Source organism: Zeugodacus cucurbitae, chromosome 5, assembly GCF_028554725.1.
Source record: "Zeugodacus cucurbitae isolate PBARC_wt_2022May chromosome 5, idZeuCucr1.2, whole genome shotgun sequence".
Lineage (NCBI taxonomy): Eukaryota > Metazoa > Arthropoda > Insecta > Diptera > Tephritidae > Zeugodacus > Zeugodacus cucurbitae.
Genome location: NC_071670.1, coordinates 13,067,200 through 13,089,102, shown reverse-complemented (window position 1 = coordinate 13,089,102; position 21,903 = coordinate 13,067,200). Strand labels below are relative to the sequence as shown.

Sequence of the window (21,903 nt, the reverse complement as noted above, 5' to 3'; positions counted from 1 at the left end):
TTAATACTACGCACCCTTCACACGTGATGATGCCATAATGCAAGCCGGTCGCCTTGTCCTCACAGATCATACAGACCAGCGGCTGATCATCCTCGTCCGTAGGCTCGTGCGGCACATCTAAGCCGCGATTCATGCCCGTCGCATTCGTGCTACCCCACTGCTGTTGCGCGCTCAAGTTGAGCGCGTGTATCTGGCCGGGTGGCAACTGCGAGTAATCGCCCGCCCACAGTCGCTCCATATTGAGCGCATGTGGCGTACGAAACTGGTGCGGTCGCGGGCGCACATCCTGTATGCGCGTCTGACCCAGTGAAAGCAATAGTTGCGCGGCCTCCTCATTATTTTGCGGCGACGGTCCGGGCGTATGCGTTGGCGTTATGGAGCCCGCCGATGGTGAGGAGGCCGACTGCAGTGATGACTGTGATGAGTGATGTGACTGTTGTGAGAGCGATGACATAGAGGAGGGCGGTTGCTGATGTTGCTGCTGTCCGTGTGGATGTTGTGGCGTTGAGGGTGGCGTCTGATGCAGACCACCACTACCACTATTGCTGTTGCCGCCATGTGTAGGCGATGGACCGGCTGTTGGTGCCGCGGGCTCGTATCCCCACACCATGGTGCGCACCCCACAACTTTCGCCCATGATAACTGTGGGTGTACCGCGTGGCGGTGTTTGTGAAGGCGTTTGCGGCGACAGCTGTGAAGACGAGGAGGATGAAGAGTGATGCGGCGACGGCGATTGCGCTGGTCCACCCGGACGTAAACCGCCCAGTGGACCGCCGATAACCTCCGGTTTAACGCCGTTTATGCGCGCATTCGAGACCCAGACCATGCGTTGTGCCGCAGCGGCTGCGGCAGCAGCAGCGCCGGGTTGCATAAGCTGCGCGGCGGCCACTTTCTGATGCACTTCGTTCTTCACATGAAAAAGTATGGCCGCTTCGCGGTTGGGATGGCGTAACTGCAGCGAAGCGGGATGTATCAGCTGTGCAATATTACCTAGCGCTTGTGGCGGCAACTGTGGTGGCGGCTGTTGTTGTTGCTGTTGTGGCGATGATGGGTGATGGTGATGTGGCGAGTGTAAATGACGTTGCGCACCACCGCTGTTGCCCAATAAACTGCCCGCGGCGGCGGCTAACAGTTGCGCTGGCTCTTTTTTAATGCGTAAATGCTGTTGCTGTTGCTGTTGTTGTTGCTGTTGCTGGTGATGATGATGCTGCTGTAACAAATGTTGATGTGGCGATGAAGCGCTCGACTGATGCCGCGCGCCTGGCGATGAGCTAATGGCATTCGGCGACATCTGCGTCGGGCGCTGTGACATGGCGGCCGCCTGTTGTAACAGCTGCAATTGCTGCTGTTGTGTCAAATGCTGCATGGATTGGTTGAGTAAATGCTGCTGCGGCAGTCCCAGACCAGTTGGCGGACTGCTCTTACGCAACTGCGGTTGTGTGAGCTGTTGATGTAGGTGATGCGTCTGCACGATGGGCGGTGGCGGGTGATGCAGGTGTGGATGATGTGCCGCTGCGGCGGCCACCGCTGCTGCTGCCGCTGCCGCCGATGTTGGCAATGATGTCGGCGATGGCGAACTTGCGTGCAATGCTGCGGCACTGGAGCTAGTTGTGGTAGTCACCGCGCCGGATGTCGATGTCGCTGAACTGGTCGCACTCGATACAGACGTTGAGTAAGCCGGGTGGTGCGCAAGATGTTGCAGCGATGTTGGCGGCATTTGCTGCGCATGCTGTTGCTGTTGTGGTGATAGCTCAGACTTAATGCGTGATGGCGTCACCAGCACGCTAACATGCTGCTGCGACTGCGTGTGACCTTTGGATTGCGTTGGAGATGGCGCGGACTGTTCGTGCTGCTGATACTGCATTTGCTGTTGATGTTGGTGATAGGAGAGCATTTTCGTAGGCGAGGCGGCGATGCGCTCCTCCTTCACAGAGCGTATGACACTTAAATTGCTAACGCCACACTCGGAGCTTGCAGTATTTTGTATACAGTCACCACCAGCGCTGCTGTGTATACCATTTGTGGACATCTGTGTGCCACCCGTTGTGGTTGTGGTCGTTGTAGACGGACGCTCATCCATCGAGTCCGGTGAGGCGCGACTGCTGCCACCACCATTACTGGTGCCGCAACTACTGCTCGCATTGCCATTATTATGCGGTGGTGTAGGTGTAGCGCGTGTTGGCGTCGCATTGCTGGGTGTACGACGCCCTGCCGGTAGGCTCAGATCAGTCGCGGGCGCTGGTGACATGCGCACTGTTGTTGTTGGCGGCGGTGACATCACAGACGAGGCGGCTGCTGCGCTCACAGTGCCGCTGGACGAGTGAATTTCAGTCTGTTGTTGGTGTTTCTGTTCAGCTTTTATGGCTGCCGCTTTGCCAGCGGACACAACCACCGTAGTGGTGGCATTTGGTGGTGTTGCTGTGCACACATTGTGACCGGAGTTGCTGCTGGGGACAGTTGGCGCACTGCTGCTCGAGCAGACAGTGCCAGCTGCGGCAACAGAGACGGGCGCAATGGTAGATGTTGCCGTCAAGGTGACGACGGCGGTGGGCAACGGTAGGGAGGAAAGCGCACCGCCGACGCCACCTCCATGACCACCACCACCGCCAGCGCCTGCACCGCCGGTATCGCACATTTTCGGCGACATCGGTGCTAGTAGATCGGGCGAGGAGGTGGAGGTATCGGCTACTGATTCGCCATCACTGCTGCATCTTGAATCGAGTTTTCGTCGTTTCAGTTTTAGATCCTGAAAAAGGCTCATTTTATCGAGCTCGCTGTACGGGCCACGGCTCAGTGTCATAATTCCTGGAAAGAGGGAGAAAGGGGAAATAGTGTGAATTAGTTTACGTGTCTGGGAATTTGAAGAACGATATGTTGAGATATGTAAAAATTCCATAATAAACAATAAATTATTGCGCTCTGCAACATGTTGCTAAGCAAATTGGTACTAAGCTTTGCTGAAAGTGAATAGTGTTGGGAAGATTTTTATTTGTTGATTAATTTAAATCTTTCCATTATGCGCATATTATTTCATTTGCTTTAAAAAGTTTCGTTTTACATTTGTCTACTGTTTACTTTTTTCTACTAAAGCAATGTTGCTAAAGCTTAAATTTGCTTTAATGGTTGCGTTATCCTCGGAAATAATTTTTCTAATATAATCCTAATTGAAAAGCAATATTCGAAATTCTTTTTAATAAGTAAAAAATAATAAACATGTTGCTGAGTACTGCTATAGATACATGTTTGCAGAAACATGTTAGTAATATACTAGCAAATACCAAAAATTTTTGTAATGTTGCTATTCCAAATGTTCCAAATTAAAAAAAAGCATTTAATATGTTTGCCAAAAATGCATATTGCTGAAAGGTGCAAATATATAGGCATGTTGCTGACACATGTTGCTAATAGTATAAAAAGTCTAAAACAGAATTATTTGCAAATTTTAAGGAATTTGGTAAAAATACTGGATAAATAAATTGTATCATGTTGCTGAAACGTGTTGCTATCAGATTATTTTTTTTAATTTGAAGAATATTTATATATTCTGCAACATGTTGCAAGGAGGATGTGTTACTAATAAACAACGCCTGCAACATTGGCTTCTTTCAAGCTTCTCATATTAAGTTCAGCTCAAATTTTATTTTCTACTTGAATCCGAATGTTGCTGAGGAGGGTAAACCGGTTGCAGGTTACATATGCAAAAAAGTTATATGCCTTTATTGCTATGTGTCTTGAATCTTGAACGAAATTGAAGGATTGTGACTAAAAAGCAGTAATTCTTTTCCATAAAAAAATTAATAAACTTTATATATATATATATATATATATATATATAATAATTTATAATAAAAAAAAATTAAAGAAATGACAAAAAAAAAAAAATATATATATATAAAATGATAAAAAATTTAATTTCTATAAAAATATAAAAAAAATTTAAAATTATTTGAAAAAAATATATAAAAAACTTGCTTGTAATGACGCTTTCACACCTCCCAAGTGGTTGTAATTTAAATGAAATTTGAACCACTTGACATTGACAACTGTTACCCAGATATAAATATATACATACATACATATTTACATATGCATAATGGTGAGAAGACATTTTTTTTTCACACACATATATACAGCTCCTTTACTATTTTATGACACTCCTTTCACACTATTTGTTGGCATAAAAAGTGTAATTATGCTTTTGTTGTTGTGTTTGCATTATGCTTACTGGCGCCAACTGTTACACCATTATGCTGGCGCTATCAAATTACCAAGCGTTCAATATGGCTTTAATGCCGACTTCTGTGGTTATAAATATCAGTTTGTGCACCGATTAAGAATGCAAAATGAAAAGGGGAAAATTACAACAACATACATTAAAGTAATTTGACTGTGTGATTTTTTTTTTAAATCGAGAAAAATTAAAATTTATAATTTTTTAAAAGTAAAATTTCCAAAACTCATTTTTTTCAAATATTTTTTTTTTTAATTTCCAAAAAAGTTAGTTCGTTTAATAATACAAAAATAAATGTTATTAAATATTTCGAAATTTTTGGAAAAATATAGTTTGAATTGAAATAATGTTTAAAAAAATAAATTCTATAGAAACAAAATTTAATTTAAATTCCATAAAAACCAAATTTAATTATTTTTCGTTTTCATTATAAACAATTTTTAATTTTTTTTTAATTTGATAAAATTTAATTTTCAAATAACTTTTTAATTGAATCTATTTCTATACTTATATTTTTTATTTATATTTTAATTTATATAATTTGTTCATAAAAAAGTGTGCAATATTAATACTTTAAAAAAATTTTATTTAACAAAATTTAATTTTTTAAATTATTATTTTTTATTTAAATTATTTTGTATATTTTTACTTTTTTATTTATATGTTTACGAGTAAAAATTTTTTAAATGAATTTTTTGAAACTTTTTTCACAATAAAAATTTTGTATTTTAAATTTTTTTTAATGTAAATTTTGAATGCCTAGCAACAAATTTCTCGCACATACTGGGTGTATAACTAAGTAATTGCCGACACCCACACGTTTATTCTTCAACTTGAACCTGACATTTAATTTAAGAAAATGCATACAATCCGCGCAATACCACTAACAACCACATAAACACATACTTTGACTGTATAGAATGCTATTTAAGCATTTCCTTAATGAATACTTAAAAGTTTATTAACTTATTTGTCACATTCTGGCTGAAAACAACGCACAACAATCGCCATGCAGTGCGTGTGTATGCATGAAACTATATGCTAAATGCAGAGCATTGCATAAAACTTGGCTAGAATTTTCGCAAAAAAGGAAAAATTTTGAAAAAAATTAAAAAAATTGATCAAATTAAAAAAAAAATATATTAAAAAAAATATATTTTGAAAAAATAAAAAAATATATAACGAAAAAAATGTTTTCAAATAAAAAATTTAACAAAGAAAAAAATTTAATTTTAATAAAGGAAAGTATAAAAAATATATTATTAATAAATAAAAATACAAACAAAAAAATAATTCGAGTATGGCAGAAAACGCTTTAAGTGAACAACAAGCTATATCTGCTGCCCCTACAAAGCTATGTAGTGGGTGTGTATGCACACAGTTGAATTTAATATATGTATAAAATCGCAAAGCATGCTACGTTGGTGTGTGTATGCGTCATTTTAGTCAAACTCATTAGACAAGTTTTACAGTTTTCCTGTTGACCTTAAAAATAAAATAAATTTTATGCACGCTGCTGCTATACAGACATAAATGTATAAGCATAAATTTTTGCAAGCAGACATACATACACACATGCATAGATATGTAGTTATGCGAGAATTTATTCTTTTTACTATATTTTACTGCATGAGCATGTTTTTATTGCTGCACATGCTAATATGCATATATGTATGATTGTAGAAACGAATATTGGCGCATACATATATAAACAATTTATGGTTTTAATAATATTATTTCTTAGTAATTATTATTTTACGCGCTCAGGTGATTTATATGAAATATAGATTATATGCACTTAAATATACATATACATATATATATATTATATTATGTATATAAAGAAGTATATTTAACGGTTTGTAGAATGCAAAAAACAAATAAATGCACACATAATCATAAAATAATATATAAAAAAATAATAAAATAAAATAAAATATATAAAATTAAACAAAAAAATGGTATAGTATAAAAAAATAAAATTAAAAAAAGCAAAAAACAATTAATAACAATAATAAAAAAATTTCATGTTTAACAAAGTTAATTATTTTTAAAATTATAAAAATTTTTTTTTATATATAAAATTATTAATATTTTTTAAATTAAATTGTTAAAATTAGTGTAATTTAATATTATGAAGAAATATTTTTTATATCTTTAATTTTAAATGTTATTTAATTTCATTTAATTATTTTTAACATTTATGTATATATATAATTTTATTATATTTAATTTTATCATATAGTTAAATTTTTTATAAATTTTTTCGTATTAAATTTTTTGAGTTATTTTTTTCTTAAATTAAATGTTGAGAATTACAGCTACAACATATAATGAACTTTTAAATTTCACTGAGGGATTATTATTTCTTTTTGATTTGCAAATTTATATTTTTTTTAAGTAAATATAAAATTTTTTCAAAACTACTTTTTTTCAAAATTAATTTTTTTTTTAAATCTCCATAAAAGTTTGTATAATATTTATTTTTTTTATATTTATTAAATTTTTGAAACATATTAACTGTTCTAACATTTATATATTTTTTTGATAAATGGTTTTTTGGATTTATTTTTATCTTGTAGTTGAATTGTTTTATAAATGTTGTTTTTGTTTTATTATATTAGTATTTTTTTTTAAACTTTCACGAAATGTATTTCTTCTGACTTTAATAAATTTTTAATATTTTTATTTTTATATATTTTGTACATATTTTTGTCTAATTTTTATTTTTGAATTATAATTTTTATTTTTTACTATTTGAATTAAATACTCGTTTTTTAAATAAAACAATACTACAATATTTTTTTGTTAAAATTTTTTAATTAGAATAGGCTTTTTTATTTTTATTATTTTTTCATTATTTCATTCATTTGATTACTGACGAAACTATTTTTATATATGTGACCTGGTCTACGGAAAGGGGGCTTGGCTTAGGTGTCAAAAAATCAATTTTCACTTTTTAGTTGATTCTGATGGAAGATGAGAGTTGTTTATTTTTAACAGCTGTTTCCCAGAAAACTAGTTTTCGCACGTTAGCTCCCTTTTCGTAGACCAGGTCACATATAAGTATTTAATTTTATTTTAAAATATTTGTTCATTAAGAAAGCATTTTTTTATTTATAATATATTTTTGTAATTTTGATCATATATAAATATATTTTTTAATATTTGTATTTTATTTTATTGTATTTAAAATATTTTTGAAATTCTATTTTGCATCTGCCAAACTATTGTCACTGTAAAGTGTGACATTCACAACCTTAAAGACACACGCCCACTTTTTCCACTCTCTATACACACATACATACATACTCACATTCATATTCATCGCTATAATTATAATGAAAAGACGAATAACTCGGAAGTCTTCAGTCAATATTTCGGTTGACCAAAACAGTTGCTTAAAGCATTGCCATAAATGGCTATAATTTATTAATGAATTAACAAACAATAAACTGATTTGCAAATTTTATTAATGAATTAAGTGCGCAAGCGCCAAATTGTGTCATAAATGCATTAAGAAAAAAAGTAGGTATAAATATAAAAAGTAGAAAAAATAAATATTTAAGAAAAATTTTAAAAAATTTTATACTTATTTTTGAACACAAACTTATTTTTGAACACTTGAAAAAAAAAAATAAGATAATTTTTTTAGTAATATGTATTTTTCAATTTCATAAATATTAATTTAGAGAAATATATTTTTATATTTTTTTTTATTTTTGTTTAATTTTTTTATATTTTAATTTACATTTTTTTTTTAAGAATAATTTTTACTAATTTTCTATTTTGTTTTTGTTAATCTTCTTGCATTTTTCACAATCTCACAAAAATCGCGAAAATGCAGTTTCATTGCCCACAAAGGCGACACAATCTGCATTGCTGACTCACACAAATGGCGCGTGCTTGAAAATCCATTAATAATAACGGTAAAAAGTGTTAAAAATATATAACACCCGTCAAAGTATGCATATTTTCAAAATACTTGTTGACTGAACGTTGCTTTGCGCAGCTGCGGCATACACCACAAGACGTCCAAGGGGCTAAGCTAACTGCTAGTACAACAACACAAGTTTACTGCAGCATGCCATTTTAGCCACGGACACACACATATACTTGTGTATTTGCTTGAATTTATGTATATTAATTTGTGTTAATTTTTTAGTTTTTATTTTATAATTTTTTCTTGAAAAAAAAAAAATATTTTTACTTTTTTTTATTTTTTTTTTCCTTTTTTTTAATTTTTATTTTATTTTTTTCATTTTTTTTTTCTAAATTTATTTTTATTTTGTGACGTTTGCCTCGTTGACGAATTCGCTCATTGCCAAGGTTCAGCTGGTGATTTTCGCATTTTATTTTGCATATTTATGGACAGTTGTTATTGTTGTTCATATCTCTAGATCTCTGTTTATATATGTATTTTTTTTTACAAATTTCAGCAATTTGTTTAGATTTTGCGCATTTTGTTGTTGTTATTTTTTTTGTCTAATCACTAATGCTAAAATGCCAAAAGTAAATAAATGCAAATATATGGTAAAATGCGCGCAAAACAAGTTTGTTGCTTAAGTCTTTTGTTTGTATGCGCCAATTGACTTTGTTTGGCTTGCTGACTGTTTTTTTTAATTTTTTATTTTGTTTTTTTTTTTCGCAAATAATAAGCCAACAGCTGTTAACTGCTTAGTTAGTATCGTGTTTATTTTTAATTTGTTTATATTTAGCATTGTTGTTGCTGCTGTTGTTAGACGCTTTGACTTTGCTTTGCTCGCCTTAATCAGCGGCGGCGCACGCGTCTTTGACGAATTCGCACGTTGCGGAAGACTACGCGGACTTTGAAGGTGATTCCCGTCAACGGTAAAAAAAAAAAAAAAAAAACAATGTTGTTTTTGTATAATTTGTGTATGTGCGTCTAGTTGTAGTTTTGTTCTTTTGCTGAATTTTATTTAAAAACAAAAATCAAATGAATTAGTCTTATTTCAAGGTATAAGCTGACGTGTTGTCCGTCTGATTGTTATTTGATTAGCGAAATAAGGCGGAAAGCAGTGCGATACTGCAGCAGAAGCGCACGTTTTTTCTTTCAATAATTATATTGAGCATGTTTAGGCTGTTTGGCCGGTGGCAAGCGTTATGCTTTACTTAGAATCGATATGAAGGTTGTGCGTGTAGTTTGAGGCTTATATAGCATTTCGAGGTTGAAACGTTGAGTTTCAAATACGAGTTGATAATGAGAATAAGTCAGAAAGTAGTAAGTTCAGAATCAATAGAAACCTTGGTAGAAGATTTCTTTGCATAATTAAACTTTCTCTGACTTAGTTTTAGACTAAATGCAACTGTGAAACTAATATAATTTTCAAAAAATATTAATTTCAACCAGGAAAATTCAACCTAAAACACACCATAACTAGGAAAACTCACCATAACCTAAAGAAAATAAAGAAAATTCACAATAACCTCAAAACAAGTATGAAAACTCAAACTAACATATCAAAATAGCAGATTTCATGAAAAAGCTCACAAAATATTCTGAAAAATTCACCTTAGCCTTGAATAAAAAATAGGAAAACTCACCATAACCTAAAAAAAATTAAAGAAAATTCACCATAATCTCAAAACAAGAATTGAAACTCAAACTAACATATCAAAATTGCATATTTCACGAAAAATCTCACAAAATATTCTGAACAATTCACCTTTGCCTTAAAAAAATGGGAAAACTCACCATAACCTAAACAACGTGGAGAAAATTAAACCTAACCTAAAAAAAAAAACAATAAAAAGTCGTCCTGACCGATAGAATAGCAGATTTCATGACAAAACTGATCAACTTTTCGAAAAAAAACACCACCGTCACCTTAAAAAAAGTTGGAAAACTCATCATAACCTCGAAAAAGGAAGGAAAACTCGTCCTAACCTATATAATAACAGATTTAAAAACAAAACTGTCAAATTTATCCGAAAAAAATTACATGGAAAACACTATAACTTAAAAACGTGGAGACAATACACTGTAACCTAAAAAATTTTATAAAATTCGACTTAACCTATAAAAGTGAAAAAAGGTCACCCTAACCAATAAAAATGCAGAAAAATAATTTGATTTCATAACAAAATTTCCCAACGAGATTCGATAAATTGTTCATGTGATCCAATACTGGTTTTCGAAAATGTTAAGTAAACTCTCCAAATGAATTACTGAATATAAAATCTAACCTGAAAGCAAAAATTAAAAAACATCATCATAACCTAAAAATTTAACAACCTCTTAGTGGATGCCTGGAACTTATGGGATCTTTAATACTTTCGTATATTTTCACATCAAAAAAAAAAAAAAAAAACGGAAGTTCTACCAATAATACACACGTAATGAATTTAAAATTTTAGCGGCTATAACCGGCTAAACGGTTGCAACGCCAATCACATACATACAATGAATTTAAAAGTTTAGTATGGACCTTCCCAAGTTAGGCTGTTCTAAAAAATGTGTACAGTTTCAAGTATTGGACTATGATATAATCTACTGTATTTACGCCGAGATCTGAGGTGCTGATGGGTTTAGTGGACAGTTTTGCCTGATCAGAAATGCAATTGAAAGCTAAGAAAGGAAATGAACTATTAGAAGAAGGGTTCTAGAGATTTGACCCACAAATTACCGATTGCTCCAAAGCTACATAATGTATGGATCTGACGCCATATAAAACACATATTTTTCTAAAACACTACACAAAACTTCGAATAAGGCGGACAAATTCTGGAAACTGATTGAAATAGGCGGGTAAAAAAAAGAAGAAAAATTCAGAAACTCTATAGAAAAGAGAAAAAAATTATGAAAACAATAACAAAATCAAGCTTACAACAACAACAAGTAAATAAATTTTTCAACAAAAATCCGCTTGAGCACTCACCTAAGAGAACTTATTTCATATTTTTTATTTGTCTACATCGGCATTCGTCAGTGAGGCAGTGGGCCACAGCACTCACTTTGTGCCACACGAAGTCAACTTCGCACTCGAATGCACTGCCAGGGTTGCAAGTGTATGCAATCAAAAACAAAAAACACAAAAAAAAAATGAAGCAGACGAAGCAGCGAAAAAATGCAAGCATAGCTACAGGCGCACAAGCATGTTCAACGAAGCAGCCGACGAGGCCAACCACCCTTGAGTTGGCGCAGCACAACGCTGACCGCTTTAATGCAACTTTTGCACCACCCACACGCTATCCTCCAACACATTTTGCGCACTGTGAGCGGCAGGTTGTGTGGGTTTTCAGCGTTGCAACTTGACGCTGTCGGTTGGGGTTCAGTCTGCAGTGTTCAAATTGCTGAGTTGAAGTTTTTGCTTTTGTCTTGCATGAACGCTAACTGTGCCACAGACAGCTTGGTTGGTTGACTGTATGGCGCGCTGACTGTGCGACTGTCTGCCACATTGTCGTGTATTGTGGGGGAGAGACAGTGAGCGAGGCGGAGCGTTATTTGTAATGAAAGGGTTACAAAAGCGCGCAGCAGCTGTTGTTGAAGTGCGCCGTTATGTATGCAATGCTGTTTGCATAAGCAGCACACATACACTCAAATACACGGAATGGCGCCGTCAGGTGCTTAGTTGTAAGTGTACAATATGTATGTGTGCGTGTGTGTGTTTGTGTGTGAGGATAAATGCGCATAGTTCAATGCACGGCAAAAAGGTGAAGGAAACTTTACTCCACTTATGTATTTGCGGGCATTTATATTTAAAACGTTTCGACTTAATGGCGTTGCTATGAGTGCCACACATACATGCATATGTAAATGTGTATATATATGTATATAAGCACATATTTTCAGCAAGCAATGTCGTCATATGCGCATATAAGCTTGGCTTTTCAACGCCTTTGATGACTGCTTGCATGTACTTGGCACTTGTCAACTGACAGGTAAATAAAAATGGTGCGGCAAGCGGTACAAGCCGAGGTGTATATGTGTAGCAAGCGTGCAAATGTAGTTGCACATACTTCAACAAGAAGTTGCTTGCAAATAATGCAATAAAGCAAGCAAGTCAGTCGGCAAAGCTATGCATGTTTTTCATTAAAAATAGTCAGCAAAGCGGTTCAATACATGTAAATATAGATGTGGAAGTATTCACGAGTCAAATAAGGCTGATTCTATAAATTGTTATATGAAGTTATGCTCCGAACTATTATGAAACGAGCACTTGCAATTGCATAAGTATGTTGTATATGAGCTGAATATATAGGTAATGACGTCACTTTAGAGTCACACAGAGTTGCAGTTATCAGAAAATCTTAACAAATCATCAAAAATAACAATCAGTTCGAACTGATGCTGGATTAATGGCGTGAGATTTGTATTAAAATAATAATAATTTTTTTTTTTAAATAAGCGTGAAAGACACACTTTTGACCATTAGCGTTAATAAAAAAAAATCAAAATAAAATTTTTACTGTGCAGATGATCAAATACAGCTGAAAATACCAATCGCAGTGGAAATTACCTTAAAAGTAAATAAGTCGAGTGGAGTGGTTAAAAATTAAAATTTTTCGAAACTGCTGCTTGCTGTCACATCTTAACAAAAGAAGAGGTCGAAACTACATATTGGAAAACTTATTTTGTAAATATAACAAAAAAAATAATTAAAAAATTAAGTATAAATTAAAAATAAAAAAAAAAATGTTTTCTATTATTAATATACACATAGGAATGTTCACTTCAAATATTTAACATATTTTATCTCAATAAAGTACAGATAAATTTTTAAAAAATTTATTTGAAAAAGAAGAGAAAAACTTTTTCTCTTAAAAATTTGACTGAACGTAAAAATATATGCGATTTAATTTAAATTTTTAGCTAGATTTTTAATTTACAACATAAATATTGCATACATACATACCTACATGTATGAATATTTTTTTATTTTAAAATATTTTCAAAAATGTATTTAAAATATTTTATTTTAATAATTAAAATTTTTTATATGATTTTTTTTTTATCTAATTATTATTTTTTGTTTTTTATTTATTTATATTTTGTAATTAAATATTTTTTAAAATCCTCTTTTTATTAAATTTTATTTATTTATTATCTTTTTTATTTAGTTATTTTTTTCAATTTTTATTTTTATAACTTTATTTATTTTTTTTTAATCTAATTATTTTTTTTTTTATTTTTTATTTAATTATATTTTGTAATTAATTATTTAAAAAAAAATTTAAATCCTCTTTCTATTAAATTTTATTTATTTATTATCTTTTTTTTATTTTAATATATTTTTTAAATTAATTATTTTTTTTACAATTTTTAAAATATATTTTATTAAAATTTTATTTATTTATAAATTTTTTTAATTATATTTTTTAATTGTGTTAGTTAATTATTTTTTAACCATTTATAAAATCCTATTTTAATAAAATTTTATATATATTATTTTATTTAATTATATTTTTTTAATTAATTATTTTTTAACAATTTATAAAATCCGTTTTTAATTAAAATTTTATTTATTTATTCATTATATTTTTAAATTTTTTTAAATGAATTATTTTTTACAATTTTTAAAATTCTTTTCTTATTAAAATTTTATTTATTTATTATTTTTTTATTTTTTAATATTTTTAATTAATTATTTTTTAATAATTTTCGTTTAAAAAATAAAAATTTGATAAAAAATTCTAATTTTTATTTTTGGTTTAAATTTTTTTATTTTATTTGTTTCTGTAGTCTATTTTTATTTCTTAATTATTATTTTTTAATTCTTCTATAAAATTAATACTTTTTAATTTATCACATTTGTTTATTATTTTTACTCAAAATATTTATTTTAAAACTATTGACTTTTTTTTGTACTTTATGCCTACCCCCTGTATTCTCCCTCAAAAGCAAAGTCTTATTAACAGTCTGCAAAAATATTTATTTCCATAATTATATCCAGCAAAATTATATGCATCTATATTTTTAACAACGACTCTATCTTTCTATAGAAAATTGTATATGACTGTATGTATGCATGTGCTCAACTACACATGCATCGCAGCGCATTTCAATGCGGAAGCATTAATGTCATGTCCTAAATGTAGGCCAACCATTTTCACCCTAACACTCTACGCAATATTTGTTGTTTTTGTAAGTTGTTTTTTTTTCAATTTTGTTTGTGCAATTTTTCATTAGAGTGCGCTATAGCTTCTCGACATTTCGCTCTTCTTTCTAATATTTTTTTTGTCTGCCTGGCAACTTCACTTCTTTATTAAAAGTATTCACCACACCACTACATGTGCGGCTGTTGCTTTGGTGGACTGCTCATTATTCTTTAGTTCTTTCCTGCGCCGTGTGTGTTTGTAGTTATATGCATATGCATATATATTTTTATAGGTGTGTATAAATTGCTTTCCGCTTATGAAAAGTTAAAAGTGCTTGAAGTTTCTTTGACATTTTAACAGAGGGGTGAAGTAGTTCGTTTCTGTATGTGGTGCGTGGGGTTGGAAATTATGAAAAGAATAGTTAAAAGGCAAGCCTTTAAAAGGTGACTGGTTTATTTATATACTTTATATTCATAATTAATATAAAAACAAACATTGAAAAGAAAATGTTTACTTTTTTCGAAATCTAATTTTTTTAAATAATTTTTTTTTGATCAATACAGCTTTTTTTTCGAAATTTTGAATTTTTCGAAGAGAATTAATTTTTCGAAATAAGTTGTTTTGAAACAAATTTTATTTTTCGAAGTAATATATATTTTTTTTGAATATTTTCGAAAAAAAATTTTTTTTTTATAATTTTTTGTGTTCAATATTTACTTTTACTATTAATATAGCTATTTTTCGAAATTAAATTTTTTTCGAAGATAAATTTATTTTTCGAAATTAATTTTTCAGAAACGAATTTTATTTTTCGATGTAAAATTTTGTCGATTCGCATCGGAAAACTGATTTAGTAAAGATTTCCACAGACATCACTCATACGCACTATAGCACATAAGCTCTCCAATAGCATTCCATAAAATAAATGATATAAATGAAACTATAAACAATCAAATGTGCTATTAATTGCACTGCTGAAAGTTTTGGTAATAAAATATTTTCATCATCTCTAATAAATAATAACAAAAAAAAAATTATTAAAATTAAACAAAAACTTTAATGAGCAGCAAATTCTATATAAAAACTAATTTCGAACATAAAACTACTGAATCCCACGCATTTCATTTAATAAAAAGAACAATAAATTTCTCCCACTAACCATGAATAGAACATAGAACAACTCTGCAAATAGCCATAACAGACCAAAGCATTGTCAGCACGCGCTCAGAGAGCACAAAGCATTCGCCTCTTATTTTGTATATCTGGTTTTTATTTAAAGTGTGCTTTCATATTTGCTCTCTAGTTTTTGTCTTTGCCAAAAACATCCCTGCTTTGCGAGGAGCACACCACAATTGAACTTAAGTTGCGGTAGGTCATGTGCTTGACGAGTATAACAGCAACAACAAAAGCAACGAGGGAAATAAACAAAATAAGTAATGTCTGTTAGGGGCTTATTTAAGTGGGAATCATAAATAGTGGCTGTGAAATTACTGTGAAAGCAATTTACAGAGATGAGAAATATATTTGGATAACTAAAGAAGTTTAAATTAATATTTACTAATTTTAAACAGAGCTTTTATGGCAACATGTTGTTTTATATTCGGAGGTGTATTGATGTTAAAGAGTATTTTTGCTATTTTACGTCAACAACAAAAATTTAATTATAAAACAAATTAAATTAAAGTTATAGAAAAGCTCCAGATTCCAAAAGCTCTCGGAAAATTTTAGAAAATCTTCAACATTTTCAAAAATATATAATACTATTTGAAATAAATCAGAACAGTTCGGATTACAAGGTACATTTATTTTAACTTTGATGATGCTTGAACTGTTTTCCTAAATACAAAAGCTTTTCGAGAGCCTTTTAGAATTTGTAAGAAAATTTCTTTGAAATATTTTTTTTAATAAACATTCTGACTAAATCTTACATAAGCTTTATAAAATCTTTATTTTCTTTAAATAAATTTGAAAATTAAATAGATAAATGTTCGACTATAGTATTTGTTAAAAAAATAAGAAAAAGCTCCTAATTGCGAAAGCTTTTCTAAACATCTCACTTTTTTTAAGATTCTACTGTCGAAATATATTATGTACTTGATTGAAAAAGCTTAAATTCAGCACCAAATCTTGCTGAAAGCTTTTTAGAGAGATTTTAAAATTTGTTTGAAAAAGCTCAAAATTTAAAAATGTATAACAAACAGTTTTCTTTAATTCCCATAAACATTAAAAATATTCAGAAAGCGTTCGAATATAATATAACTATTTCCAAAAGCTTACATTAATAAAAATGTTTTTGTTTTTTTTTCAATTTTCTTTCTGAAATTAGTGTGTTCATGTGGTATGTCTATATGTACATTTGTAAATATGTACTTACTTACTAGGCCTAAGCAAATAAACTAATCAAAAAATATGTGTCAACTTCATTTAGCTACTTAACTACAATAACAACGACAACAACAACAACAATAATAATAACTTGGAGCTACACTCTATTAGCAGAGGGCACTGGAGCTTTTATCAGATGAACTCAAAATGTACAAACGATTGCATAAATACGAATATACATATGTATGTACAAGAGCTGCATATACATACATACTAAGTATGAACATGCATACATATGTTTGTATTTATGCAGACCCTCATATATGCCTATACATTCATTGTCATTAACAATGCTGCGGAAATACGTAATGTAGTGAGCAAAAGAAAGAAATGTTAAGTTAGAAACATTTTTAAATTTAACAAAAAAATCATTAAAAAAAATATTTAAAACTTTTAACAATAAAAATGTAAAAAATATTTACAATTTTTAACAATAAAAATTTAAAAAATATTAAAAAATTATAAAAATTTATTGTATATTAAAATAACTAAAATTTGAAATTTTTTAGCTACAAACGTAATTTTAAAATAAAAAAAAAATACCAAATATTACAATTTTTTCAACATATTTTTTATTTTTTATAAATAAATTTTTCATTTTAATTAAATTCTTTTATTTTTTTTTTCATTCAAAAAACTAAAATGAACTGATATGAACATATTTAAAAAAAATACTTGAAATCCTATAAAATATTACTAATATTTTTATGTTTTTGTTTTAATTTTTTTTTATTTGATTTATTTATATAAATATATTTTGTTTTATTTTGCTTTTAATTATTAATTTTTTTTATATTATGTAATTAATTATTTTTTTTTTTAGTTTTTCATTAAAATTTTATTTACTTTTTTTAACTTTATATTAAATTTTGACTTCTTAAATTAAATTTCGCCAAAATTTTTACTTCCCAAAAATATTGTTTACAACTTTTTACACTGCGTCATTATTTGCTTCCCTTTAATATTTCTTTCCCAGCACTTTCTTCACACTTTCCTACCACTTATTACATATTTTTTACTTTTATCTTTTGCTTTTCTATTTTATCAGCTGTTTGCTGGCTTCACCTTTTTACGCCAAACGCATTATTAGCTTTGTTGCGTAGTTGTTGTTGCCGAAACAAAGTTTCTACTCATTCATCAAATTTGAATTTCTTTAATCGGCATTCATAATAATATACATACATACATCTATGTAAATATATACATATGTATTTTGGTGTATCTGTCAGCTTGAAGTGTTTGTATAATTGTTAATTGTTTGTCAGTTTGTTTGCTTGTAACACTTTATGCAGTCTGAAATATTTATTTCCTTTTGTTTTTGTTAATTTTTGTTAGCCTACACATATACATGTATACAGTCACACTTATGTAAGTGTTTGTATATTTACGCTAAGTTACATTTCGGGCAGCATATTGGGAAAGTTTCTTTTTGATAAAATTTCAAATTTTTCCTTGACAAGTTCATTCACCTTTTTTTACTTTGTTAATTCAGAGCTGAGCTTGAAAATTTGAAATTTATATGCACTCTAGCAAGAGTACACTGTAAAGATTCCAATTTTTTAATTTTAAAAATTTTAAAAGTTTTTTGGATATATTTAAAATGTTTTAAAACATTATTTATTATCAGAAATGTTATGTAAAATTCACATTGTTGTTGTACTAAAATAATATACAAAAATGTATATCTAAAAAATTTTTAATTTTTTAATAAATAAATAATAAATTCTAAATTTTTGGTAAGATGAAAAATTTTTTGAATAAAAAAGTATAAAATACAATTTTGTGAAACAATATTTTTAAAATTTCATATAAAAAATTGTGTAGGTTTTGAAAATTTTATTTTTTTTTAAATTAAGAAAACATTAAAATCAAGAAGACCTTCAAATATGTATGTATATTTTCACCCAAAAGTGCTTGTAAGTTTTCAAAAATTTAATTTTTATATAAATCAAATAATATTTTTTTGAATGTAGATTTTAGATTTCAATTCTCACTCCAAATTTTTTGTATGATTTTATTTTTATTAAATCTGGAAATATTTATTTTTAAATTTTTATTTATATTTATAATATATATAATAAAATTATTAATTTTAAATTGTTTATTTGATTTATATTATGCATTTTCATACACAAGTTTTTAAAAACTACCAAAAAAAATATCTTTAAATTTTAATTTAATTAATTTTTTTTTTAATTCATATTTAAATTTCAACCCACAAATTTTTAATTTTTTTTATAAAATGCGCAAATTTTTTTGTTTTATTTTTTTTTGTAATTTATATATAAAAGTTTTCAAAAATTTAATTTTGTTTATAAAATCCAAAAGTATTTTTTTCCAATTTTTTTAATTCAACATTTTTTAAATTAATATTTTCCTTTTTTTTCTTGTAGATTTTTATAAAAAAAAATCATTCATTCAAGCGAGTTTCGTACGTACGCACTTAAATTCCCACTCATCAGCCAGCACCCAGCAGCTTTACAAAAATAACAACAAATTGGGAAGAAAGCAAGCATAAAATAAATAAGGTATGTATGTCTGTACATATGTATATATATATATAAATATCTTCACTTGCACAGTCAAATCAGCAGAACTGTGTGTGGTATTTTTTTTTGTTAGTCAAAAATATATAAATGAGAAAAAACTAACAAAATAGAAATGTTAATTCAACGTTGACATACTTTTCTGGAGCAAAGGCACACACAAAAATAACAACAACAGTCAGCAAAATATTGAAAATAAATGGAATGGCAAGAATAAACGCACAACAGTATGTATGCATAGAAGCTGAGTGGCACGCAGTCATACTCACATACACATATGTATGTGTGTATATAGATTTACATATATATACTAAGCATATATATGTTTTATATCTGACCACACATATACAATTTGTTGCATAAATCAAAATCTTATTTTTCATAATTTCTTTAAATTAGACTAGCAGACAGCGTCTAAAGTTAGTGGGAAGCATACATACATATGTATGTGTATGCATGTATGTATATATGTATGTAAATACACATAAATCATGCATTTGATGGATGTTATTTTTGTTGAGCTTAATGTCATGTTGCAGCAGATGCCCTTTGTAATGCGCTGAGTATTGAAAATGCATACATACATACCTTTGAATAGGTTACGCTTTATTTATATGTTCTTTAAACTCATATGTATGTGCATTATTTACTTATTCTATATAATTATTCAATCAAAAATATCCAAATTTTAGTATTTTTTGAGAGAAAATCGATTTTCTTTACTTTTAATATGTGAAATTAACAAAATATGCAAAAGCGCGCAACTAAAAACAACTAGTTCGATTTTGAGACGATATTCATCAGGTTAGGATGAGTTTATAATAAAAATTTGTAAAAAGTAAATAAAATATGAATATGCAAAAGCAATCGACTAGTTACAAACCACACCTAAAACAACTAGTTCGATTTTGAGACAATATTCATCAGTTTAGGATGAGTTGACAAAAAATTTTGTAGTAAGTGAAATATGAAATATGCAAAAAAAATTAAAAAAATTATATTTTTTATTTATATGTGTCTGTATGTAATGAGTTCATTACTAGTATCTTACTATTTACTCTAAAATGTTGTATAACTATTTAGAAAGTTTTTAGATATCAACTTCTTGAACTAAATTACGCATACTGTAGAGCGTGATCAGCTGCAGAGCAAAGGCAAGCTAGGCGCAAACCGACAGAACTCTGCTAATATACATACTTATGTACATATATATGTATATATATATAAAAATATATATATATTATTGGTATGAATGAACATAATTCCCGGCGCTCGGCAATTTACCGCATACTCATTCCCACAACACAACGTTATCTAATTTTCTCAATACAAATACAAAGCGCTCTCTTGCAATGACACACACTTTAATGAGACTCTGCGCGCGCTGCTGCGTTAATTTAGCCGAATATGCGTGTGCGCTATGTACTTAGCGGGCAGCGCATGTGTCCAAAAAAATAACGTAAAATATGTACAAAACTGCAGCGCTTTTATTGTACAACAACTATTATTTTCTATTATTTATTTTAGCCCCCCATTTTAGGCCTGCCACAGCGCGACGCGCAGTGCGTTCACATTCGTGCTCAGGCACAACGCTCTACGTTTTGCGCGTGTGCGTACAGCTATGTGTTTGCTTGTATGTATGCATACATATACGTAATTTGTTGTTTTTATTGTTTAGAATAATCTTGCGCTTGATAATGAAAATAGGTCAAATTTTAAAAATACTTCAGTGCGCAACAACAACACACGCTGGCGGCGCAGCGTCAGAACAAATAGAATGATTGTGTGTACATACATATGTATGGTTGTATATATTATATATAAATATATACATTTATTGCGTTAATAGACAGTCTAGCGACTGAAGACGCGTATAGACATATTGTATATAGGCAGATATGGAAAATTATATCGCCGTAGATAAATAATTTTAGTGTTCAAATAAATACTATAGACGGCACATTACCTTTGTATATAATATATACATATGTTTATATAAATATGATGTCGAACATTATGTAAAAATACATCATTTATGATTTCAGTACTTTTTTTGTTTTGTTTTTCGAGGAAGCTCAAATTTTGGTACCCTCTATGAAGGCACTTGCTTTCTTCAATTATGCAGCTTCTGTATAAATACAGAATTACATATCACATTTCTAAAATTTCTGAACATTTTTAAACATCCTCCGTAATAAATTTGTCGATTTTTACGATATAAGCACACATAATTGGCTTGCTTGGCGCCTAAAAGTAGGCAACTCGGACAAAAGTTATATATTAGAGCGTTTTTAGACAGCCAAATAAATTGATCAATTTAAAATTAAATCGGAAAACCCTTTTTTGCCGTTTATACTGCCGGCTACTCGATTTATGATCAGCTATTATACATTTTTGTTTTTGCTTTTCATAAGAAGTTGGTAATTTCACCAGCTGATTATTATTTTTCAGCAGCGCCATCTACCGTCTGGTAGTATTAATCCTATTTTATCAAAAAATACAGCCAATCGCAGACAAAGAACGTATATCGTACGGCTTTGCCGCAGAGTTGCAATTGATTTTCAAGTCGATTTAAATTCAATTTAAAATAAATGGAGATTTTATTTTGTATGGTAAATCGATATTAATAAGCATTTAAATCGAGCAGAGGCCGGTAAATTGATCAATTTGCTTCTGTCTAAA

The 21,903-nt window shown here is 30.1% G+C and overlaps 2 protein-coding genes across 5 annotated transcripts in view; one reads left to right on the top strand and one right to left on the bottom strand.

Moving 5' to 3' along the window:
• Positions 1-21,903, top strand: part of LOC105218040 (putative GPI-anchor transamidase) — a 114,233-nt gene that overhangs the window by 36,853 nt on the left and 55,477 nt on the right. For all 4 annotated transcript variants that reach the window (XM_054231932.1, XM_011193376.3, XM_054231931.1 and 1 more), the window contains one exon: positions 19,069-19,203. The gene's annotated coding sequence lies outside the window, so the exon portion shown is untranslated. The remainder of the gene's footprint in view (positions 1-19,068; positions 19,204-21,903) is intronic.
• The window catches only part of LOC105218037 (hormone receptor 4), a 35,279-nt gene that overhangs the window by 8,568 nt on the left and 4,808 nt on the right, over positions 1-21,903 (bottom strand). The window contains 1 exon segment of the mRNA XM_054231930.1: positions 15-2,805. Within this exon segment, the coding sequence (XP_054087905.1) occupies positions 15-2,805 (2,791 nt within the window).